Source organism: Urocitellus parryii, chromosome 1 (genome assembly GCF_045843805.1).
Source record: "Urocitellus parryii isolate mUroPar1 chromosome 1, mUroPar1.hap1, whole genome shotgun sequence".
Classification (NCBI taxonomy): Eukaryota; Metazoa; Chordata; class Mammalia; order Rodentia; family Sciuridae; genus Urocitellus; species Urocitellus parryii.
In genome coordinates this window covers 42,740,701-42,766,825 of record NC_135531.1, presented here as the reverse complement: position 1 = coordinate 42,766,825, position 26,125 = coordinate 42,740,701, and the positions used below count along the sequence as shown (strand labels likewise).

The following is a 26,125-nucleotide window of genomic DNA, read 5'->3' as shown; positions in this document are numbered from 1 at the left end:
CCTGCTCAGATTCTGGTCACTTCAGTGATTATGTGAGCCACCAGATACAAGGAGAAGCAAGTTAGGCTCCCCTTTCTCCTCCCAACTTAAATCCTCCTGGGTACAGTTTATTCAGTGCCGGTTTCACCAGGCACAGCCTAGGTCACACTCTAGATGCCCGCCTGCCTGCCTGGATAGTGTGGCAGTTTTTTTTTTTGTTTGTTTGTTTTTTCTTTCTGATCTTCTGAGTTTCTCAGTTGCTGCTGTGACTTGATTTGTGGGCCTCAGCTCTCTGCAGTCAGTTGAGATACAGAGCACAGTGTTCAAGTACCAATGTCTCATCCCATTACTAAACACTTCAGGTCACTCCAGGTGAACTGGGCTGGCATGAAATAATCACACAGAGACAGAGAAATACCTTTTTCTTTGGGTCTGTGACGGCCCCTCTGACCTCAGGGGTCCATGGAAAGAGAGGGAAAGAGAAGCACATGCTGAGCCCTTTTATTGGGGAGAAGCCATTCAAATGAGGCAAGGGGTCAGATTTCAGGGGGTTGAGTCTAGCTAGTGATGTGTGCTGTCAGCATATTGACTGACATTTAGGAAGGCCATGCTCATCTCGAGTTGTGTGAGGGTCACGAGTGAAAAGACCAGAGTGAGGCCCGCCCAAACAGAGGGACAATGTCAGTTCAGTCACTTCCTGTGCTCACTGCTCATAGTTCACACACACACACACACACAGCCCATGGCTGACTTGCCACATTCTCATCGATCAAGATTAAAGGGCGTTTGGTTCCTTTGTGGCAGCTCCCGACAGACCAGGGCACAGTGCTGCGTCTGGATCAGCTAATATTAGGCAGAATTTTTGATCTCAGGCTTTTCCATATTAAATCTGTTCCTCCTCCCTTTGTTCGTAGTGAATCTGCACCAGCAGTGCCTGAGAGGCAGCCACATTGGCTTTGATGTATTCTTTCTTCTTTGCTTATTGTACCCAAACTTCAGAGTCCCTAGACCACTTTTTTATTGAATTTTAGTGAAATCCCTCTTTCATCACTTCACTGAGAAGCTGTATGCCTGCTGTTTGGTTCTGAGTTACAGCGCCGCTTGGTATGCAGCTTCTTTCTGCTACACCCTGACTTAAATCAATGGAGTTATTTTTTTTTCTCTTTTTTAAAAATTTATTTATTCGAATTTGTTATACATACAGCAGAATGCATTTCAATTCATAGTACACATACAGAGCACAATTTTTCATGTCTAGTTGTACTAAAGTAGAGTCACACCATTCGTGTCTTCATACATGTACTTAGGGTAATGATGTCCATCTCATTCCACCATCTTTCCTATCCCTTGCCCTCTCTCATCCCCTCTTTCCCCTTTGCCCTATCTAAAGTTCCAATGGAGTTATTTTTAAACAATGCAGATTTTTAGGCCCACCTCAAGACTATTCCATCTTAATTTCTGAACAGAAGGTCAAGGCAATCTGGATGTCAGGGAATTCTGGTGCCAGTGGGAGGGATATGGGAAACACAGCAATTTCCTTTTTAAAATATTATTCTGTACTAATTTTAAATTGAACATAAAAGTTGTACATATTATAGGGAACCATGTGATATTTTAATGATGCATACATTAATCCCAATGTCCTTCTTAGAAGGACCATGGGAGAAAGTTCTCTCTAGTCTCAATTCTAGCACCAGAGGCCATACTTCTTGGCAAACACTTTATTTTGTTCTGGATACCATAATTCATATAGCTGATTGTATTCTTCATTTTTGCACGGGCTAAAGCATAGAACCAAATGTGAATCTTGCTAACAAATGTATAGGAAGAAACTTAATTGCACTCTGAGTGCCACATGAGCATTTCTGCCTTCCTCTCCTCTTTCGTACTCTCATTTCCCCTTTACCCCAATATTGTGCCAATTTTGTTTTTTTTTACCAATTTATTTTTAAGTCTACATTTTATTTTGTTGCAGATATTTTTGTATATTGCATTAACACTTTCTGGAAAAAAATGTGACATAAATAATACTACTCAAATATTTGTATAAAACTTGATTTTTAAAATTTTTAAAAAAATTTTAAAATTTGTTCTAGATAGTTGTATATGACAACCAGAATGCATTTCAGTTCATTTTACACAAATTGAGCACAAATTTTCATTTCTCTGGTTGTACATGATATAGAATTGCACCATATGTGCAGTCATACATGGACCTAGAGTATAATGACATTTCTTGAGTTGGGTATTTGTATTTACTCTTCATGATTTTAAAAATACAACTTAGGATAACTAAACTCATAAATGCTTAAAGTAGAATAATTGTTGCCATGGACTGAGGGTGAGGAAAATGAGGAGTTGTTATTCACCTGGTATAAAATTTCAGTTTCACCAGATGAACAACTTATGGAGATTTATTGTAAATGATTGTGCTTATATTTAATAATACTCTATTGTACACCTGAAAATCTGTTAAAATGGTAGATTTCATGTTAAGTATTCTTACAACAATTATAAAACACTGAATAATTTAGCACAATTCAGCAGAAATCACAACATAAACCTGTTTAAGGTGGTAGCATTACTGTCTTGTTTAGTTACCTTATTGTCCTTTGGGGAGTGTGGGTGTAATAGGCTTGGAAATTACTTCATACCCATAAAAGACAAATGAAGAATCTTCTAAATTTTATTTAGGATGAAATCAGCATGGTAAAAATACATTAGTGATGTGCATGAAAAAGAGCTTCATTCCTTAACAAAATAAGTCTTCCAGAAATGTACCCCAACTTAGCTCTTTTGTACCTGTATCTACATACATCTGAAGATAATGTTGATCTGTGAGCACATGACAAAACAGAGCAAGTAACTGGAAGATCCAAGAAAATTATTTACAATCTCAATATGTTCGAGGTGGTTCCAGGTTGTTTTTGATCCAAACCTGATATTTCTTATTTAATAGGGTGTAGATTCCAGGCTTATTGGCAATGCCACATTTGTGACCTCCAGAGACAATGGCATGGAAGGTACCTTTGCAGACCAAGGGGCCACCTGAGTCACCCTGGAAAGAAGGAAATGTGGTGAGAAGCTATTGAAGTTTTTTTTTTTTTTAACCAATTGTTGATTGCCCAACGTATTCTCTTTTTTTAATTGATTTTTTTTAAAAAAATGACAGTGGAATGCATTACAGTTCTTTTTTTTAAAGAGAGAGAGAGAGAAAGAATTTTTTAATATTTATTTTTTTTTTCAGTTTTCGTTGGACACAACATTTCTATTTGTATGTGGTGCTGAGGATCAAACCCAGGCTGCACGCATGCCAGGCAAGCATGCTACCTCTTGAGCCACATCCCCAGCCCCTACAATTCTTATTACACTTATACAGCACAATTTTCATATCTCTTGTTGTATATAAAGTATGTTGATACCAATTTGTGTCTTCATACGTGGACTTTGGATAATGATGTCCATCACATTCCACCAACCTTGCTAATTCCCTGCCCCTCTCTTCCCCTCCCACCCTTCTGCCGTATCTAGAATTCATCTATTCCTCCCATGCTCCCCCTCCCTACCCCACTATGAGTCAGCTTCCTTATATCAGAGAAAACATTCTTGCCCAACATATTCTAATCTGAGTATTTGGGTTCTCTGGGCCCTGCAATTGCCTGACATAGCCTCTTACTCAATATAGGTTCTCTCTCTCTCTAGGACTGTGTTTTTTTTTGTCTCTTTGTTTCTGTTTTTCTATGACTATGACTTTGCCTGTATGTCTTCACTATGTCTCTCTTTTTTCTCCATCTATGTCAATGAATACCTATATTCCTTGATAATCAGTGATTATTGAGTTTTATTTGTTGAGGAGTGGGTGGGTGGACAAGAAGTTTGAAATAATTCACTGAAATAAAAGAAATTTTCTAAGTTGTGAATTTCATTTTGGTGCTCATGGACCTGAAATCCAGGTAACATTGAGACCAGCAGAAAAGAGTATTACAGTGCGGTAAATATCTAGATGGCAAGGACTGTCTTCTTCATTATTATTTTGTATTCTCACATGGATATATACACTTGCTGAAAAGAATTATTTTTGAGGACTTACTCTAACAACAAAACATGCAACTGAATTCTGTCAGGAAAAGTGGGAGTTATAAAGAGGGTGGTGTGGCCTTTTAGACTAAGAGTTGGCTTTCAAATGTGAAGAACAGCCTCAGCCTAGGCTGTGGCCACATGGAAAACTGCTTGGCCTTGCCCACTGGTCAGCCATAATTACATGGTCAGGAGGCTCATGTTCTTAGGGTAGAACAGCTACATGGGATCTTTGAAGAGATCATAACCCTCTATCCAATAATAATTAATATGGCAAATGTTGCATTCTAATTTTTTAAAAATTAACAATCCATCTGTGCTACATATTAGTCACCTGTAAACATGTATCCAATTTCTTCTTACCAATTTTATAAACAAAAGGTTTTGAAAAATATAATGAGTATTATTCCTTTTTGTTAATCAGTGTGATGGTCTCAATGTTTATGGCCTCTTCCCCTGGTCCTTAAACTCACATGTTGAAATTCTCACCCCTCAGAGTGATAGTATGAGGAAGTGGGGTCTTTGGAAAGTCATAGGTCATGGAGCAGAAGCCCTCACGAATGGGATTAGGACCTTTCAAAAGAGGCCCGAGAGACACCCTTTATTGCTTCCACCATGTGTGGTTAAAGTGAAAATAAGACATCTAGGAAGCAGAAAGCAGCCCTCACCAAAAACCAAATCTGTTGGCACCTTGGTTTGGACTTTCTAGTCCCCAGGACTGTGAAAATAGATTTTTGTTATTTATAAGCCACTCAGGTTCTGTTGCAGGGTGTTCACAGTTATGTTGCTATAGCAGCCCAAGCAGACTAAGGCAGTCAATATTATTTAAGAAACACATACTGTATATTTGAGCATTTTGTACTTGAGTCTTATAAGACCTCCACATTGATTGATCTAAAAGATTTTTTGTTTGTTTTGCTTTTGAAGTGGAGGGGTGAGTTATCTTCATCTTCTAATCACCACTCATGACCTCAGGGTTGATGGATGTTCTCAGGATGCTAACACCCCTCATAAGTGGCCTGTTGTTATGGTTTGGATGTGAGGTGTCCCCAAAAAGCTTATGTGTGAGACAATGCAAAAAGGTTCAGAGGATAAGTGATTGGGTTGTGAAAGTCTTAACCCAATCAGTGAATTAATCCCTTGATAGGGATTAACTGAAGTGGCAGGGTGTGGCTGGAATTGGGGCAGCGTGGCTTTGGGGTATATAAATTTTGTATCTGGAGAGTGGAATCTCTCTCTCTGCTTTCTGATCAACATGTATTCTGCTTCCCTCCACCACTGTCTCCCATGTTCAGCCTCACCTCAAGCCCTGAGGAATGTAATGGGCTTCTGTGGACTAAGACCTCTGCAACCATGAGCCCTCAAATAAACTTTTCCTCCTCTACAATTGTTCTGGTCAGATCTTTTAGTCACAGCAGTGAAATAACTGACTAAAACACCTGTAAAAATTGTCAGATACAGTCTACTTTCCTGATTAACAATTTAATGAGTGTTTATTAAGCATTGGGGAAAGTTCTTCCCATTCAAATTGGCATATGTGAAAGAACAGAGGGTAGAAATGAAGAGTACATTTCTAGAAGTGTGGCTTTGTGTTCTCCAGGCCTCTCCTCAGTGCTAGTAGGCACATAGTCTTGACTGCAGTACTCTGGAGATGCCTGTCTGAATGAGAGACTCTTACCTGGCAGGAATCCTTATCGCCTCTGGTGCCTCCTGCGCATATCATGTCTTTGGTTATAATAGGATTGTGGTTGTAATAACTTTGGCTGTTACAAACTTTTCGATCTATGATGGTAACAGTGACTTCCTGAAGGGTATCAGACATGCTGAAAACTTTTGAGTCAGTGGCTCCCCAACCAGTAACTTGGCATTTGGTGCCAGATCTAATATAGCTTTTGGATCTTGGGTGGAGCAACTGGACATGCTTGTTGAGGTTTGCGGCCCCGTGAAGCTGACAGATAGAAAAAAAAGTGAATGAATTATCATTGTTTCCCAGCAGTATTCTGCTACTAGCCTGTGCATTGAATGTGTGGTCCCTCTGTCTTAGAAGGGCATCCCTTCTTCTTGAATCTACTTTGGTGGTAGCCTGCAGCTGCATTTGTGGTTGTTACTTTCCTGAACATGCTTTCTATTCCCTGTGGAATTTACTGATGCTCAGGGAATTTTGCCCAGTCTCAAGCAAGTGGCCTTTGCCCTGCCTTGGATAGATTTCTGTGAAATAACATTCGCGGGTCATGACTTTTAGGGCTGGGCTGTTTTCTGCTGAATAGGACCCTTGAGTATGGTCTAGACCAAATTTGGACTAGACAAAGTATGGTCTAGACTAAGCTGTAACTCACTTCTGAGTCCGTGAAGTCACTTGGTTGGCTCTTGTATAAATGACTGTTGATTTTCCAATTGTTCATGAGAAAAGCATTTGGGAAAAAGCTTTTATTGTGAATCCTTGGGCTTGTGGGGATGTTCCTCTCTTACATATGGAGATTCAGAGTTGGCTTTCCTCATGTAACTGCATCCCTGACCCATTCTTTTAAGGTGATGAATAGAGTAACATGAGTCCTTACAGAATTTATCATGATTACCTCAAATATGGGAAGGGTACTATCAGAGTGCTTCCTTGTATATCCTTCAATTAACTGAACTATACTGTATAAGAATGTTGGAGAAATTGATGCAGACAATGATACATACCTTTACTAGCATGATGTCATTTGATTTAGAATTTGATCTAAGACTTGAAAATGGTATGAATTTTTTAATCTCGAATGTTTGTTTGGAGGGCTCATTCTTTGACAGAGAATGTGCTCCTAAAACCACTGTGGGAAATTGGCCTTTGACCGACCTATAAAAGAAAGCAGAGAATGGCAGTAACAGAATGATTTCCAAATCCTCCGATGGGGAGCAGAGATGGCAGAGAGAGTCATAGACACAAAACCAAGCACATATTCCAACATAACCTGTTTAGGATTAGGTAGAGTAGCAGAGGTATCAATGGATCCCATCATGAATGAAAGACATCAAGAGCCAAATGATATGCCTGCAACCCCATTCTGCAACCCCAATTCCCCAGCATTGTTAAAGAATATCAGAACTTGGACTTGATTGTGAGAAAAAAACTAGTGAGTTCCTGATTGACTTAGAGCAAGTTAACAATAAAATTGTGTTCATTTATGTAAAAATGAAGGACATTATACATCTTGAGTTTGTGGTTTGAGATTTATGCCAACATAAAAAAATAAGGGATTTTTTATTGTGCCAATATATACACATACATCAAAATATCTCATTTTAGCCATTTAAAAATATATAAATGATTTATACATAAAATATGCGTGTATGTGTATATATAGCTGTTTATCCACCACTATCATTCATCTATAGAAATTTTTACCCCAATACTGGAGATTGAACCCAGTACCCCTGTACCACTGAACTACATTCTCAGTTCTTTTTATTTTGAGACAGGGGCTCACTTAATTGCTAAGACTAGCCTTGAACATGTGCTTCTCCTGCCTTAGACTTCCAAGTTTCTGAGATTACAGGTATGCACCACCAAGCCCAGCTTCCAGAAGTTTTTCCTTTTTCCATTATTAGGTGTTTAAATGATTAAGATAAAGACTCAGCTCTATACATGTTCATCTCTATGTTGACATCTCACCTCAGGCATCAGGAGATCCAATACATGGCAGTCAAATATGCTCAAAAGTCCTGTCTTCGCAGTTAGAAACATGATTTGGATGAGAAAGAAAAACTTTCATCAAGGTGAAATACTTGCCTATTTGAAATGAAGATATCTTAAGACTAGTAGCAATTGGTGATTCCATTGTGGAGATTTATAGGGTACAGCCAGGGAGTCAGATGAAGAAACAAAGGTTTTTGTTTTTTTTTTTGTTTTGCTTTTTGAAAAAAAAAATCTGATTGTACACAATTCTAATACTAGTGTTTCTGATTTACTTGTATGTTTTATAAAGTTATATTTATAGCCACTGGTGAAAATGGAAATGATTTTAAAGTAGTTTTTGGTAACATTTCAGAACCTTTGTATGCTACAGATACAGCCTCTTGCAATGTGCATCTTTTTGGAAGCCATCTTAAATCCTGTTTTGGTACAAGGAAGGCTATAAAAATAATTATATTTATTCATTTGCATATATTGATTTCTTTGCTATTTGAAAAGGGATCAAGAAATACATCAATGAAAACACATATACATACAGATTGCTAAATATTCATAAAATTAAGAAGGGCACCGAAACATACAAAGGAAGAAATGACTGTTTCAGGTTGGGAGAATGTGCACATGACTCTGGTGGGAAGGATTTTGTACATGTAAGACCTGTGACTGCCTGGAATTACCACTTCTTGGTTTCTACCAAAAGAATTTATTTTGGGAATTCCAGTTCTATTTGTTGAAAAGTTTGCCTATTGCAAAATCAGGATGGGTATGAAATTTCTCTTAGGATACAGATTGGATTTCTTAGGACTGATTCAAATTCAAATTCAACATACCCACTAACCCCAGAACTTTGGAGGGGAAGATGATATAAAATCCTCAGGATTAACACTCACAGAAAAGTGGGTATCTGCATAAACAACTCATACAAGGAAGGCTGTGAAGGACAAATCCCGAGTGTGGAAGATGGATTCTGATGAAGGGAGGGCTGTCAAGAAAATTTCTTGTTTTCTTTCCTATTTTACTCATTTCCTTAACTAGCTATTGCTTTGGACATGTTTTGATTATTTTTGTCTCCACTGGGACAGGCTAAAACCAAAAACAACCCAAGCAGACCATTGTGCTTTCTGAACTTTCAATTTCTAGGTACGTTTCAACTGTAGACTCTGTCCAACAAGGTCAATTTTTCTGTCCGTTGGATACCTGAAATTGCTTGAGTTGTAGGACTCCATTTCTTTAGCTAAACCTGGAATTCACATAGAGGATAACTAATAATACAAGTGTCATTTATTTGAACAGTTTAGGATTTCTCCAAGAGTGGTCTTCAGAGCTGCATCAGAATCATCTGGAGCTGTTTGTTTAAAATGGAGCTTCCTGAATCCCACCCTGAACTTATCTGAAACAGAATTACACATAGAGCAGAACCATAGTATTGCTTGTAACAATGTTTTTTCACCATCTGCTCACAATGTGGAAACACTGTCTCAATTGATCCTAACAATACCTTTCTTGGAGTTGTTAAAACTGTTGAGTGGTATATTCCTCACTAGTAAAGGGGTGTTCTCTGACTGTTCTAAAGTGTCACATTGCATAACTGGGGGAATCAGGACCCCAGTCCAGCTTTTATGATTCCAATTCCAGTGCTCTTTCCTCAACTCCTCATTAAGTGCCATGCCAAGGCCCCGTCAAACCTCTTATTTCCTCTGTCAGCATGTCATGATGCTGAGAAGTACTTATGTTTAGACCCACTCCAGAGGCCTGGCAGCAAAGGCAGGGTTCCCGTGTCTTGGAGGTCTCTCTTGCTTCAGAGACTTGAGATTTTCCCAGTCTCATCTCATGAATACAAGCAGATCATCAGATTAGCCCCTTAATTATTGTCATGGAAGGCATAGATAATGATATAATAATACTTGATAATGTCTATTAAGGTCTTGTGCTCTGTGCTATTTTCCCTAGTGCCTCACAAGAGCCCCATGAGGTAGGTGATGATTCTCCACTTCATGATGAGGAATTTGAGGATAAGACAAATTGACAAATAGATATCAGGTGGAGGCTCCAGGCTGCACAGGCAGCCTGGATCAGGAGTCAGTTGATTGGAAGCCAAAGTCATTTCACTTGGGGAGAGAGACTTGAGTGTTTGAGATGGAGAAGGTTCTGCCTAATAACATCCTGAGCAGTTGAGAGAGGGGGAAGCATGCAACGAAGGGTGGCATTAGAGGATACCTAGGAGGACAGTGGACAACAGCTGGTGAGAGTTTTGTTGCTAGTAAGTTAAAATGCTGAAGATGAGCGTATACAGAAAACCTTTTACCCATTTCCTTTTATATTTGACAGGGAACTGATAAAGGGGCTCAGGTACTAGGGGCTCAGGTACTAAGGAAGGAGCTGAATGGAGGGTGGTAAGAACAGAGCACTCCCAGATTTGGCCCATTTTGCTATTTTGCTGAGAGGGAGGCCCAAGGTTAGTAAACCATTCCCACAGGATACGTGTGAGTACATTTGTGGGCAGCCACTATTGAACTATTTCATAAATATTTGGAATTTCATAAGCCTTAATATTTTTGTAAGCACTGATCTGCCTACATTTTTACACCCAAGTGTCCTGTAGAGGAAACTTGATCTACATATTTTGGAGTTCTTTATATGCTAGCTAGCCAGCCATTTAAAATGATATTTAGCAATCTTTTTTAAACTCCAGGATTTCTCTCCACTCTTTCTTAATTTTTAAAAAATAATCCCCCCCCAAATTTGAGAATCCACTTCTCTTGAGTTAAGTCCACTTGACAAAACTGAAAATTCACTCAATATAGTACTTTATGGTTCTTCACACATCATGTTTCAGGCTTAACAAAAACCAAACCAAACCAAAACAAAAAATCCTCCAGTTTGTTTCCTTTTTTCCATCCAGAATTTGTTGAACATTTACAAGTTAAGCTCTGAGCGGGGAGAGCTTATAGTCCATCTGAATATGTACCATAAGTATGTTTGAAGTTGTGCATGCTTTTATTAATAGTCATTCTTTGCCTCACTGGTCCCAAGGGGGTAAGAGTCAGGAAAAGAGGGACAGAAGTAATAGGGGTGAGTTTTATGAAGACAAGAACCCCACTTAAATGAGGGAATCACATGAAACTGGAAATCAGTGACTTGCTATTTAGAAATAAAACAGAAGTTCTCCTGTTTTCAGGCTTCAAAACTTCTATGCTCAAACAGCCCCATTAACATGGGATCATCAGACAACACCCCAAAGCATGAAGAGAAACAAATCAGTTCAAGTATTCTGTTTAGACATAGCTGATGCCTAGACAGCAAGCCATGGCAGCAAACCATGTGAAGGGCTGAAAAGCTTCTTAGGAAGGAGGAGGCTCCATCTCAGCTTATCCAGGCAAGAAACATAAGGAAACAAACATGCAATCAATCAGAAAAAACAAAACAACAAAACACAAATGAAATAACAAATACCAAATTAATTTTCTACTGCTTTTCCTCCTGAGATGATTGCAGTATCCTAAGATGGGTTTTGAACTTTATCAACCAAAGCAAGAGAATCCTAGTGTGAAATGAACTTTGGGAGGTTATTCTCTGTCTTCAGAAAAGCCTTCATTCTAAGTAACCCTGAAAAATAACTCACTATTTTTCTCTTTGTACAAACCCTCTATAAACTCCCCCCACCAGCCCACACACAGGATAGTTGTTACCTCTTATGGATGTTTTTCCCAAACTGCGGGCCCCAGATGTCTGGTTTAAGTGACGGGCCTGAGTAACTAAGGAGTCCAAACATCCACTGGAAAATCAGACTTCTCATACTAACATTATTGGCTGTAATAGATTTGTGCTTATTAAATGTGTCAAACATGCTAAAATACTTAAATTGGTGCTATCTAATTCTCAAAACCCCATGAAACAGGGTATGTTTGTCTCCCCTCATAGATACACAGGTTTGCTTTCTGCAGTTTCAGTTACTTGTGGTCAACTGCTGGAAAATTAACATTTTAAACTTAATAAGCAATTCATAAATTTTAAGTGACTTTTTAAATAGTATATTGTTATAATTTCTCTATTTAATTGTTGTGTTAATCTCTTACTATGCCTAATCTATAAATTTGACTTTATCATAGGTATGAATATATAGAAGAAAATAGTACATATAGGGTTCAGTATCTTTGGAGGTTTCAGGCATCTGAGGGATATTTTGAAATATATCCCCCACAGATAAGGAGGGAACCATTGTACCATGATTATTAATTCCCACTTGTAAAATGGGGAAGATGAAGAAGACAGGGAAAGCTAGCTTTCTGATCTCCCCCTGAGCAGTATGGTCTAGAGAGGCCAGGAAAACTGCTGCTTCCATTATTGCTGTGTTCCTGAGGCATTAGATTGAGGACTTGGATTTGTCTAATATCTTGCCTGATGAAGAGATATGGAACCTTGCATAGGTCCTGGTTGCTTTACATTACGACTTAGCTGAAATCTGAATGTCATCCAGAGAAACCCATATGTTTTGCAGCAAACTTTCCATTATCTCCAAAAGGAAAACCCAGGACAGAAAACATGGTTGTACAGGAGGGCACCAAAACTCCACCAGCTGGTCAGCCATCACAAAAGCTAAGGGCAGTTCAGATCTCTCACCTAGGAGAGTCAAACTCCTCTTCTAGCCAACTTGAAAGAGAAATAGGCACATGGAAATGTGGAGGGACTCACCGAGGGTGGCAGTGGGCTGCTGTCAGCACCCATTGTGGCTGGATCAGAACTCCTCCACAAGTATGGTGGCCATTGTACTGGATGGAGGCCATAAAGGGCCTGGAATGAGGTGGTACTTCCTGTCCTCCAATAATTTCCATACTGAAATCTGCAAAAGCAAAACAAAAGATTTCACAAAAAAGATCCAAGCATTTACATATAATTCTTCTGATTACAATCACTACATTTTCAAAGTTTAAAAGATAGCAATTTTACCTAGTAGTTACTGTGATTTTACTGATATACAATAGTATAAAACATAAGATGGTTGTGAAAATCTGTTTATCTATAATGTAACAATATAATTGCTAGAAATTCACTCAATGTTTGCATGTGGTAGGAATAGGAGATACTTACACTCTGGAATTAGGTGAGCCCCAGCTACTAAGAAAAACAGAGACAAAGAATACCTAGTCATTTTAATGCCCTGTATTTGAGAAGCCTAGATGAAATACTTCCTTCCAGTTGGTGAACAAAGAAGGTTCTGAAGACTGAATTTTGTTCTTGCAAGTTTTAATTTTCTCACCACAGAGCTCTAGAAGTAAGATGTTTCACACCTAAATATTAAAAGTGTCATTTCAGTTTGGGGAGTTTCAGGCCTGTACTTTTAGTGCTTTGGGGGAGGGATATGTGTGCTACTATGATAATGAACTCATTTCTAGAGGTAACCATTTCCAGTATCTGGATAAGAGACCTCATGTCATAAATGGTGAAGGAATAAAAAATATCCAAGCCATAAGAACCTAATAAAATTGCAGGCAGACTTTGAAGATGATCATTGTTCTAAAGCAATACTTACTGTTTTTTTTTCCTGGCATAAAATGGTGCCTATCACATTTAATAACTATTTTTCATGTGGACATAGGTTTAAGAAGAAGAGACATAGAACCCTGTGTAGGTCATGGTCACTTTACAATGTGACTTAGCTAAAGTCTGAATGTCATCCAGAGCAACCCATATGTTTTGCAGCAAACTTATTCCTAGTCCTGCCTTTTCTTCTTAATATGACCAAATTTGGTTGAATTTTAGTTACATTTTTTGGAGATTTAATAATATTATTAAAGGGGAAACATTGGCAACATTATTTATTTATTTTTTTAAAATTCAGAATCTTTCTTTTACTCATTTTAACTGAAAATGACCATGTGCCTCTCCAGGGCCTTAAGAATAATATATTTCAAAAGTTGAGGAACTGCATTTCATCCTTCTCCCTAAAAATAGACAACAATGCACTGCCAGGACATTAAATGAGAGCTCTCCTTCACTACAAAAGTATCTACGGACTTAGGATTCTACATTGTTCTGTTCACATGGGGTACTGATCCACAGACAGTATAAAATGAATATACTTGAATAAATCTGGCATCAGAATCCCAATACTTTCTAGAAACACTGACCAAAATTTTCACGGAATTAACAGTCTTTTTTTTTTTTTAAGATATATGCCATCTATCTTCCATTATTATTTCATAAAGAATTAAAATCCAGAGTTGTTATGCTTGGCAGGTCGTAAGGGACTCCTACCAAATTGTTGTTTCCTTGGACAAGAAAGTAGGAATAATATTAAATAACATCATAGTGTATATTATACATTTTATATAAGTAAAATGTTTTCAGTTACTTCAAAAAAAATTCTATTTACATGATCACTATATCTTCATGTCTATGTATGTGAGGAAGGCAGGACAATGATTATATTTACGTTATAACTGAAGAAATAAGCTGGGAGAGGCTAATTTGTCCAAGGGATCTGGAACAAATGCCTTGCCTGACCTGAAGAAACTCATATGTTAATAAGTGCACTTCCAGAGCACAGAATTTGATAAGCAGCTTGTTTTTGTTTTATAAGTATGCAGCCACGGCAAAGCTTTCTGAATATTAAAAGGAATGAACAAAACCAAAACAGATCAGTGACTTCCTGCCAGAAAGACCAAAAGGTGAGACAGAGAGGAGTCAGCTTAAGGAAAGCCACAGACACAATAAACCAAACTTCTTGGTTCTGCCAAATGTGCCATTGAATTTTCAAGTCATCTCTATCACAGTTGATGTGTCCTGGATGGATTCCTCTTGTGCACCTTTTCAAGTTGTCAGGTGCATGTGATGATACTAGCTCCTTTATAATCCCAGTGATTATGTTGGGAACATAAAGACGGTGTGTGACATGCATAAGTGATTTGAACTATAGGGAAGAAATAAACTGTGGAAAAGACAAAGCTTTATGGTAGGGGCATGGTTAAAAACATCTCTCAGCTGCTTGTTTCTCCATAGTAAGCACTAACATCCCCATAGCCTTTTACAAATTCCTAAACATTTGCACCTGTATTTCCAGGGAGATAGCTGTCATTTTGTTTTTTGGATAGAGAAACGGAAGCTCAGAGACTGGCTTAAGATCACTGGGCTAGCAGGTGGCCTTGAAACCCTCATGTGTTGGCTTCAGGCTTCATGTTTCTTTCAACCTGAACACATGCCTGCCCTACTCTGAGAAGACCCCAGGGCTTAGATGCTCCAGCAGACAAGCTGGCTGTGCAGAAGGGAAAAAGGATTTAGCCTGCACCCTGCAATTAGACATGGGTGAGATTTAGTTCAATTGAAAAGATAGTCTCATAACTCTTGTAGCTGACCTGGAAAATTCTGAGAATCATGTTGGTTTATAGTAATGAGTTATTTGGTTTTGGCTTTAGACCAATGTGTTAGTTAATAGCATCGTTTGTTATTGTATTCAAGATCCTGGATTTGAAGACAGTGGGCTGTGTAACATGATGAGCTCCTCGATCTAATTTATATCTGGGTGTTGTTTTTTGTTCTGTTGAGTCTGCTGTGGGGAGAGCTGTGTTTGCTTTGGATGGTTTTTGCAGCAGCTGGGCCGGGCTGAGCAAGTGCAAGGCTGCTCACGCCTCCTGGGTACCCTTGCGGGGTTCTCCTTTGCAATGTGTTAACTGCTCTTAGAGATGTTGTTTTTGATCCTCCTGCTTTTCAGAAGACCCTTATAGACCCACTGTCACAAAGCTCCGAAGGTCACCTAGGGATTCCTTGGGGCTGCCTTTCTTTAACAACTCCGACACCTGTTTCATCAGATTCATAAGCCACGCCCTCCAGGGCAGTGTCAGAGCTTGGCCTGCAGACCTTACAAGTCTGAGAATCCTGTGAGCAGGGATGCCTGCAAAGGGAAGGTTTTGGCCTTGACCTCTCTCCCAAACTCTGGCTTCTTGGGACAATGGCCTTGCAGAGAGGAAGGAGGGGACGATATGAACCTAGTGGTGTTTTAGGGAGGAAATGGGTCAATATGTAGGCCAAGTTAAGGGGAAAACAACAAGAGAAGGACAAGGGGATAAAAGCCAGAAGACAGGTGGAGGCAAGAAGGGAAGGGAAAGAAATATTGCCGAGGAAAGAAGGACACATTTGAGAATGGGAAGCCTTATAATGGACAATTTCTATTTATATTTGAGCTTCTCAGATATTGTGATGTGTCCATGCCAAACATGATGTTGTCTCTTTATAATAGAAACAGGTCTTTGAAAGGAACATGTTGATCATGTTGAAAGCAGTGGAATTTTAAACTAATCAGAATGGTTCATAAAATGAAGTCACATCAGGCAAAATAGTAGGTATTTTGAAGAGGATAATCAAAGGCACCAGTGAGGGAAACAGTAATTGCTATGGCCACTCTAGAACTCATATTATTGATTAGTTGATTTGGTATTTCATAATTTTTAATTGAGAATGAATTAAAGTAGAAACTGACATGCAGTTTGAAATATGACAAGTACACACAAACATATACGAGTGTGTATGTTCACTCCACATCCCCACCCGACCTCTAAATCCTTACCCTACTTTTTATCACAAATTCAGACATTCTTCATCTTTCCTGAGCCAACACTGTCTCTCACTCCACTATATTCTACCATCTATTTACTTTTTCCTCATCTTATCATCAAAATTCTGTCTTTTTATCTAACTGCTGATTCAGCTGGAACAAATGTTTTCTATAAGGAAACAAACTCATGATAAATATTAAATGAAATGGTTAATTAAAAATGTTTAAGAGGGAAGGAATAAAGGAAACCATTAATAAGTTAGACCATATAAAACTTTAAAACCTCTGTAAGAGAAAAAAAACCACTATAAGCAATACCTAAAAACATCATAAAATGTTTGTCATTTGTATTGAAATATTTTCCCTTAAAGGTAATACCTTTAATATATAGAGAGCCCTTATAAATCAATTGAAAAAGATGAGAGTATAAGTGGGTGAAATGTAGGTAAATTGATATAAATACAAATGGAATATTTTAGTTAACTTTCCTTATTAGAGACTTAACTTATATATAATATTAAAAATAATTAGGTGATTATATCATAAAAGAGAAAGCACATTTCACATTTTTGCAAGGCTTAATAAGTATTAAGTTTGATACATGAAGGATACAACTATCATGGCAAGTACTGATAAGAAGACCAAAGGCTGAGAAGAGATCTATCAACAAAAGCATAATCTACTAAATTCTCACTGTTGATTGACGAGTCTGTTGGTGGGTTGTGACAACAATCATCCTGCTGTTTCTTTTAGATCCTGAACTAAGCCCTCTTTCCTATGACAACCTCCTTAATTCACCTATTCAAAATCTAGAGTGCAAACTTTCTGTTCTCACCTGAATTTCAAATAACTGTCTCCCTTGTGGTTTTGCCAAGTCTAAGAACTCTCTTCTGGACATATATAACTTCTTTTCAGTCTGCATAAATAATCAGGTTAAAAAGGTCCACATGCCAACTTCAGGTTTCCCTGCCCTCTTAACCTTTTACCACGGAACTGCCAAAACCTGTATTACTCTTATAATTTCTTTCTCAGATTCTAGTTTAGAGTATTTCTGGAGAAAACCATAGCACCTAGATGGCTAGCCACTAGCTTGAGAGCAGGGAGTTCATTTTGCTTTCAAAATTCTTTCACTCGTTTTTTGTTCATTATCTACATCACTAGCCACAATAACCCTCTCAGACATTCTTCATCTTTCCTGAGCCAACATTGTCTCTCACTCCACTATATTCTACCATCTATTTACTTTTTCCTCATCTTATCATCAAAATTCTGTCTTTTTATCTAACTGCTGGATCTTTTTTTCTGGTCGATAAGGAATATATCCATAAAGGAAAGAATAGAAACTCTTCCACCAGTCTGCCCATCTACCCATTTATTTATCCATCTCTATGGTAATTTCAAATAGCACATACAAGATTTAATTTTGCAAGCATATAGACTTACCTATTCATGCAAGATATTGAAAACTTAAACATGTTTGCTCCTTGACTTATGGTTCCCTTTCTTTTTTTTCTTTTTTTTTTTTAGAGAGAGAGAGAGAGAGAGAGAAAGAGAGAGAGAATTTTAATATTTATTTTTTAGTTTTTGGTGGACACAACATCTTTGTTGGTATGTGGTGCTGAGGATCGAACCCGGGCCGCACGCATGCCAGGTGAGCACGATACCACTTGAGCCACATCCCCAGCCCTCCCTTTTCTTTCTTTCACGATCAAATTCTTTCTCTCTATTGTCTTAATGATAAATTGTTTTTATTTCTCATGGCATAAATCCATTGCCAATGAATCTTGTGGGCTTTTTTACTTCCATTTCTTCCTCCTGCTCTATAAATTCTCTTTTTAAGTCCCTTCTATTCTCTTTCACCCAAACTTTTCCAAAGTTTGTGCCATGGATCACTAGCTGTAAGTGTGAGGAAAATAATTGTCCTGGGAAAAAAAGTTCTATGGTCCAAGCAGTTTGGGAAACATAAAGTAGTAGTTAAACCAAGTTTGGGGCTAGTTATGGACTTCAGGACTTCTCAGAGCCTTTAAAAGCTAAGAGGTAATGTTAATACCCAAGGGGATAGTATGTAATATCTATAGTATATTATGCTAATTGTCTTAAATTTGCTGGACCATAGCACATTTCCTAAGGTGTATCAAGAGAACCGAATTCCATTAATGGTAGAATACTGTATATAATCCCCCATTCCTAAAACTTTAGCTATCAACCCAAGAATGGATTTTTTTTCTACCCTGACTTCTTTTTATAATATTACTCCATTAACTTTTCTTTTACCTCTGTATTCTGGTCTCCTTACTATCAAGTAAAAATAGATTTTTTTTTTTTTACCCACTCTCTCTGTGTTGGTCAAGTATTACTAATCAGGTCTTGCAGAAATCCCACCTTTTTCACAGAATGCCTCCTGAGTACTTCACATAAAAGTGCTTTCTTCTCTTTTCAAAGCATAGGAAATCTTTAGAAGTGATAGACTTAACTAACATCTTGCTCAATATTATTACAGTACTTGTCATAGTTCCCTATTTATTTATTCCCTATTTATTTATTTACTCATTGATGAGATTGTTGGCTTCCTGAGGATTGTGCCTATGTACTTTGTACCAGAAAGGGATGCTTTTAGATGCAAGTAACAGAAAACCTCATATAGAGGGACTAGAATATGAGGAAATCTATTTTTCATCTGACAAAAACCTCAGAATAAGGTGTTACCAGAATTGGTTAGTTCAGTGTCTCAGCATTGCTTTCATGATGCAAGAGTGCATCTTCAGCCCTCATACTTACTAACCTCATGGTACCAGGTATCACACCTCTCAAGAAGGGGCCAGCCCTGCTTGCTAGTGTTCATGTAAATATGTGATAGAATCTAGTGGAGTGAGAGGTGTGCACTGACACCTCTTTCTTACATATCTCACTGGACACAACAAGATCAAATGTCTTCCTCAAGTCAGTCACTGGCAAGAGAATGGGATTTCCCACTGGGCTGGTTCAAACACAGATATCAAACTAAATTGGGGTCATCTTCTATGAGGAATGGAGACCTGAACAAAATACCTTCTGTTAGCAAGATGGGAGTGGTATATGCTGCACTTTAAGATCTTATTCAGCTCCCCTGCAGAGAAGATTGCATATCTATAAACTTGCTGTGAGTAATAGAATGGCATGAGAATTGTTCCATATAATATATATGCATATAATATGTTTTGTCAAGATTTAATAAGTTGTTATCTGCCCACTATGCTACCTGACTTTCTATGAGGAAGATTAAAAACATTACAGGAGGAGTATTCATAGTTATTCATTTATAGTTACTAATTCATTACTTTAAATATTATAGTCTTTTCCTCTCTATATTCTTTCCACCAGCGATCTCAGGAACCAGGGACATAATAGAGTCACTTTGAGTAAATGTCTCTAAGGGAATTCACAATGCTAAAATCAAAGTAACATGAAATAGATTCTAAATTAAGGTTTTCATTGTTTTCATCAACAAAATTATAATGTTGGGAAGCTTCTTTTATTTTCCTTCGTATTCAAGATAGCAACCATATTTCATTGTAAGTGATTTGATGCCAATAGTTGAATCAGTCTGTATTTTAATTTAGTATTTCCTCCAGACATTCTTTGAACATGTGTCAACAGGAAAGAACATGTTTCAAAATATACTTCTGCCCATTTCTCTCTTATAAACACAATGAAGTTTGAGTATATGTCTTTTAGTTCTCTCTATGCTTTTTGAAATTTTCCCCAAGTAATCATTAGAAAGGATCAATACCAAATTCCACAGCAGGTGAAATTGGTCATGGGGACCCTTCCATCTCTGCTCTTTACCTAATGTTTCTTAACATGGGCAAGGATTTATTGTTAGCAAATATCCACCAAAGTCTTATTGCTGAAGAGCATCTTAAGGTGTTTCCATTTTTCTTTGCACCCTCATTTTACATAGTATTTCTTAACTTAAAAAAGTCTCTGAGGCTTCAGAAGAAGCATCTTCAATGATGAGGCTGATGAGGCATTTGGTGTGGTGACAGGGATGGAGACAGTTTGATAAGAGAATATTCCTTATTCCTATTAGGTCTCACCACACAGGCATCACTTACTCTGAGGTATGTAATTGAAGCTGGCTCTGGGATAATGTTTTGATTAAGTATATTGTTGGATCATAGATCAGTCTTTAAGCTGATGTTGCTGGGGGACAATAAAATTGTCACACTAGAAGTGCCAAGGTGAATGGATTTCTGTCCAATGTGTGTATGCTGTGTGGAGAGGTGACTAGAGAAATATTTTAAAGTTGGGCATTCAATCTCACTAAGTTGAGTTTTAAACACCTCTTTGAAGAGGCAAAGAGCACAAAGAATTAGAACTGCAGGAATGGTATTGGGTTTTCATTCGTGAAATTATATTATAGACATGTGTGTACACAAACACTCACACACACACACACACACACACACACACACACACACAAACACAATTTCCGGGGTAATAAATGACAAGAACATAGGAAGTCGAGCAGTAAGATAGCATGAAGTCAAGAAAGAAGCTTCATCCCTGAGTGACACTTCTCTTGTGTTCCTACGTTGTTTTGAGAAGAATGTCATATGGAGTCAGGAGTCTTATAAAAGTGTCCTCGTGACTTATTTGGTAAAGGATAGGACATCAGGTTGCAGTATCAGAGGCCAGCAAAGAAATCAACCCATATGAAAGCCAAGATGCTTGTTGTGGGATTCAAATCAAAGTGCTCAAAATGTTTTAGACAATGCAGAGATCTTTACTAATTTTAATTTAGTAAAGAGTGAAAATACTCCTAACAGAAACCTCAGCTTTTCAACCCAGACATCTAGAACACTCTTCATTGTTTATTCTTAAGCCTTTTATTCTTAGAATGTTGTTTTGAGAATGTATCAGAAGAGACCCAGAGATAGAAGAGACCCATAGTGAGATGGATTATGTATATCACCCTTGGAGAAAAGGACCAGAAAATTGATAGAAATTCTCTGGGTCAAAAACCAATATATATTAAACCTACATTTTATTTTAAAAATGATTTTTCTGAGAGAAATATCTTTTCTCAGTTTTCAACTATAGGTAGGCAATGATTGGCATCTTGAACTATATTTTAAACTTATTGAGTAAAGACTATTCTACCTATAGGAAAACAAGAAATAAGGCAGCCAGTATTTTGCCAAGTGAATTGCAGTGAAGACAAGACTCCATAGTGATTTAGCAATAAAGGCTCAGACCCTGCTGAAATCCATTTTATAGAAAGAGAATTAAGTCTTGAACACTAAACAAGATCCACATGTAACATACATAGAAGAGTCAGTACAATGAGGACAACTGAAGTAAGAGAAAAGATACAATTCACTTGAGTCTATAACAGGGATTATTGTTTCTTTTTTCTACTTCATAGGGAACACAAAATTTGTATCTGAACCCTCACCATAATATTATTTCAGTATGTGTATATATATTTATATGTTAATATATATGTTTTTTCAAGGCAACTGTTTAGTAAACTTGACATAATTGGATTTAATTATTATCCCAAGATCCTGTTATAGTTTAAGGACCTGAGTTAGAGAAACAGCTCATATGGGATTATGTTCTGGCCTGATCAAAACCCATCTGAGTGTGGAAGTCAAGATTCTAGTGCCCATACTGTACTTCTTTCAGGATGTTGCTTTTGCATCCTGCTTGGACCACAAGTGTAGAATCACAGGATGTTAGTGCTGAAAGATGCCTGTTCCAATCAGATCCTATTAGGAAACTGAATCTCACTCAGGTTGTTCAAATGAAGAGACTTTCATAAAAGGACTTCTCACAGAGGTATATGAATAATTAAGGATCTCAAGGCACCCAGGGAGATGTCTCAGCAGAAAGCTGTTGCTGCTGCTGTTAGCCCAGCAAGCTGAGTCAGTCCAGCAAGGGCTGTGCTGTCGAGCAGGGCTTCCCAACAGCTGCTGTAAGCATGAACAATGATACAGCCCCTGCCTGAGATGAAGGCCAGAGCAAAGGAGGAGTCAGGAAGAAGTGCCATGGTCCCCCTCTCCTCCTCCCATCTTCTGCAGCACCTGCCTCCCAGGCCAAACCCATCCAGAAGTCAGAAAGAAAGCAACCCTGAATGAAGGAGTGTGAATGGAGGGAATAGAATAGGGCAGCAAAGTGGAGAGATTGGATTTGTGATGTGTACAGGGAAAATGGAATAAATGGTTACTTGATACCTTAGAAAGCCATCCTTTGTACTCAGATGAGAAACTCCAAATTCTTTCTTTGTCTAGCCATAGACACAGCCCAAACAGGCAGTGTGGGTGGCAGGTATGTGATTGTATGAAGCAGCTTACACTTGGTAGAGTTCACCTGTTAGAGGTGAGCAGGTTGGCCTCCCTAGAGAAGAGGTATCCAGTGGATGCCTTAGTGCTTTCATTAATCACTCCTGGCCATTCTGTGTTCATGCTAGCAGACGGGCTGATGCTCCCTACATAGGGAATTCTGCAACTAGCTTATATTCTGAGCTATAAGGTCAGTCCTCAGCCTCCATTATGCCAAGAAAGACCAGCATCTCCCAAGAATATATGGATGAGGTGGTGGGATACTGCTGAAGTTCATGTTACTTTTGTGTCCAGTCTGATCACACCAGGGCAGGAGCTGGAACCCAAAGTTTATCTCTATTTGGCTTCTGTGTACTGCTGCAGATGGGCCACAGGGGAACCAATTCTATCTTCCCAGTGGATTCTGCTCTGTCAAATCTAGTGTACGTGGACCACTGAGCCATTTTCCCTTATTTATCAGATACCTAGATAGGTGGCCAGAATAGTAGGGGAGGCAGCAAGGGTCCCAGAGCAGATGTGTGTCCATTTCTCATTCCCCAGACCTCTATCCAGCACCTCCTTTGATCAACCAACCACATGTCAGCTCATGAGGCCAAACCAATAGTACATTCCTCACCTACATTGCTTTGCAAAGCAAGATGAATTGGATAAATATTGGACGGTGTGACATCCAGCATGTTTGACATTACTGTCATACCTCAGCCGTGGCTCAGTGGGCAGTCATCATAATGGGACAGAGAATACGAATAGAAAAGTGTATGAAAAACACAGTTACAGAAGTACACTTGAATAAATTAGTAATACTTATTTGTGGTGCATTGCAAGTTGCTCAATGATGTCCGTATTTATTTCTGAATGCTTTGCAAATTGTTCAACTATGTCTTTCATCCCTCCATCATAAATAAGGCTTTGGGCTTTCATTCATTTTGTTTGAGGGAAGGTATTGTGGGAAAATGTGGCTTTTTTTTTTTTTTTTTTTATTCCACCAAAGCCCACGTTGTCAGGGATCCAAGTGGCTATAGCAACTAAGTCTGCTGCTGAATCTTCCTTTAGACTCAATCCCTGAAAATTAGTTGGAACAGATTATAGAGAGCTCTGTGAAATGCATCTTTTGGTTTCAGAGGGGCAGTGAGCTGGAAGGCTCATCCGTTCTTTGATCCTCTGTGACTTCTCTGATCCTGAGAGTCCGTATGACTCATCTCACACAAGGTCTTGTTGTTTCACTCCCTTGGAAACTGTCAGATGGTTATAAATAAAGCCCACTCCTGGCCTTCAGCCTCTTGTCTGGATTCTACAGTCCCTAGAGCCCCTAGAACCCTGGATCAATGCTGCAGGCTCTTTCCACATGCACAAGGCCATGTGTATAAAAATAAACTACTTTAACAGTTTGAGATAAAATTGATTTTTGTTGTATAACTCAAGCTTTATCCACCATCTCCCACCCTAAGAAAATTGAGTCAAAAGGTTTAGTAGGTAGAAGACACAATCTGAGCTTCTGTCACTTCTTGGGGACCTTTTATATCTTCTTTTCCATTGTGTCCATCCAGTTAGGTGCTCTAAGGAAGCCAGGAGTCACAGGGTCATGGAGAGCCAGGGCAGCAGGGGTGTCTACTGGAGTCCCAGCCAAAGGCCATGTTTTGAGTGGTCACTACTTACCAGGTGCTGCACTGAGTGCACAGGTCCAGCTCTAGAAAGTGGGGATTTTCACGTGTCCCTTCTTGTATCTGTGGATATCAAGGCTCAGATATTTAAACATTGTACTCAGCTTGGACTGTTAATAAGTTTTATACTCGGGATTCAAACTCAGGTGGTCTGACCCCAGGGTGTATGCCTTATATGGTGAAATTAATCTGTGGCTTCTACTCCCCTTTAATTTCTGAAAGTGGGGGGTCACAGGGAGTGATGGGCTTGGTGCAGGAATCTGTGGTGGGGAGGACAAGGGAAAGTGAGCAGATAAACTGATTCTTGAATATGCATGTTCATTTTTAAAGAGGGTGGAGAGAGAGGACATTCTCATTCTGTAACCATCACTCCTTGAACTCTTGGGCAGGTGGGAGGAAGCTGGGGTGCGGGAGGGCTATCCCATTCACCGTCATTTGGAGGGCTGTTTTCTAAAGTTTGTCTGTTTCTTCCTAGAGAATGCGCCACTTTGTGAGCTTCTTGTTTATATAGCACCTGAGCCAGGCATTGTGAGGACCATGACAAGGATCTCAAGGTAGTTTTTGCTCCTGGGAACCAGAAGGTTCCCAGAATGCAAAGTTGAAATGAGGGATGAATCTTGCCTGAAGGAAATTACTGAAGGGATCACAGAGCCCCTGGCATTTTAGTCTTGAAAGGTAAAGTATTTTGATGGGTGGAAAAGAGTTAAAGCAGATGAATGGAGAGGAACAGGTCGGGGCTACATTTGCCATTGATTATGGACTGCAGTGGGCTGACTGTTGGGCTTCCCCCAAATCCAACCCCCATATGACAATAATAAGAGGTAGAGTTTTGGGGTGAATTAGGGGATAAGGGCAGAACCCTCACAAATGGGAGTAGTTTCCCTCTTCTGCCGTGTAAGTCTACAAATAGAAGTTGGTAGTCTACTGCCCAGAAGGTTCTCCCCAGAATCTAGCCATCCTGATCTTAGACTTCCAGCCTCCAGAACTGTCATATATAAATTGTAGTTGCAATTTATAAGTCACCAGTCTATGGTACTTTGTTGCAGCAATCCAAATGGACTAAGACATGGCCAAATTTGCCTATGATCTGATCTGTTCTGTTTTCTACAAAAAGAAATCTTCAAGTTATTAAACTGTAAATATGAACGTCATAAAACTGCTGAAGAACAAGATTAAGAAAAAACTAAAAAGCTTTAGACAATATTTAGTTAAAAAATAAATCATAGAATTCTAAGTTATCTAACATTTTTAAAGCTCTGGTTGTTTTGGCAGTTGAGTAAACAATTCTCCCTGAACTAATTTAAATCAGACCTTTTCTAGTTCTGGGCTCAGAACTTTGAAGTGCTTCGGACTTGAGAAGTTTTCTGGGGCCCTCCCTACTTCCTCTTTTCAAGTATTGAGGGTCTTTGGTTACCCATATATTCTAATCGCCCTAGAAGTAGGACTGTATACAGAGGAAAGCATTTGCTTTAGGTCTTGGTCTTCAGCTTTCCTAACTGAATGTGAATGGCTCTGACTTGTGTCCTGTCCCTCAAAGGGGAAAGGCGTCTGTCTTCCTGTAGCAGATTTATGTTGTTTTCCAATCACAAACGAACACATTTAACAGCTTACCATGGAGGACTGTTTGACAGAGTGAATTCCTCACGTTATTTTTATTGTCCGTGTTGCTTTTTTGGTTTTTGATTGTGAATGTGTGTATGTTTTCAGCAACTAGGGAGATGTCATCTGACAAGCATGCCACCTCGCCCTTCAAATGGTTTTACTCAATGGTTTCCTCTCCAGGCCCTTCACAGTGTCCTTCAAGTGTTCCCTGATAGGATCTGATGACCCTACATTTTCTTATTTTCAGTACAAGTTCTTA

At 38.7% G+C, this 26,125-nt stretch overlaps 1 protein-coding gene across 1 annotated transcript; it reads right to left on the bottom strand.

The window, feature by feature from the left end:
• Positions 1–2,643: 2,643 nt before the first annotated feature.
• Positions 2,644–12,928, bottom strand: Gzmk (granzyme K). The gene is made up of 5 exons (XM_026385950.2): positions 12,818–12,928; positions 12,422–12,569; positions 6,742–6,892; positions 5,735–6,004; positions 2,644–3,037 (listed from the first exon to the last, which is right to left on the bottom strand). Exons 1-5 carry the CDS (start codon positions 12,876–12,878, stop codon positions 2,876–2,878), a joined length of 792 nt encoding a protein of 263 aa, XP_026241735.2. The 5' UTR covers positions 12,879–12,928; the 3' UTR covers positions 2,644–2,875.
• Positions 12,929–26,125: the final 13,197 nt, after the last annotated feature.

Coding starts and splice junctions, on each gene's coding strand:
- Gzmk (XM_026385950.2), bottom strand. CDS start 12,878: ATGACTAGGTATTCTTTGTCTCTGTTTTTCTTAGTAGCTGGGGCTCAC. Junction 12,570..12,817: donor GGCTCACCTAATTCCAGAGT/GTAAGTATCTCC, acceptor TTGCTTTTGCAG/ATTTCAGTATGGAAATTATT. Junction 6,893..12,421: donor GCAGCCCACTGCCACCCTCG/GTGAGTCCCTCC, acceptor TTTCTTTTATAG/GTCGGTCAAAGGCCAATTTC.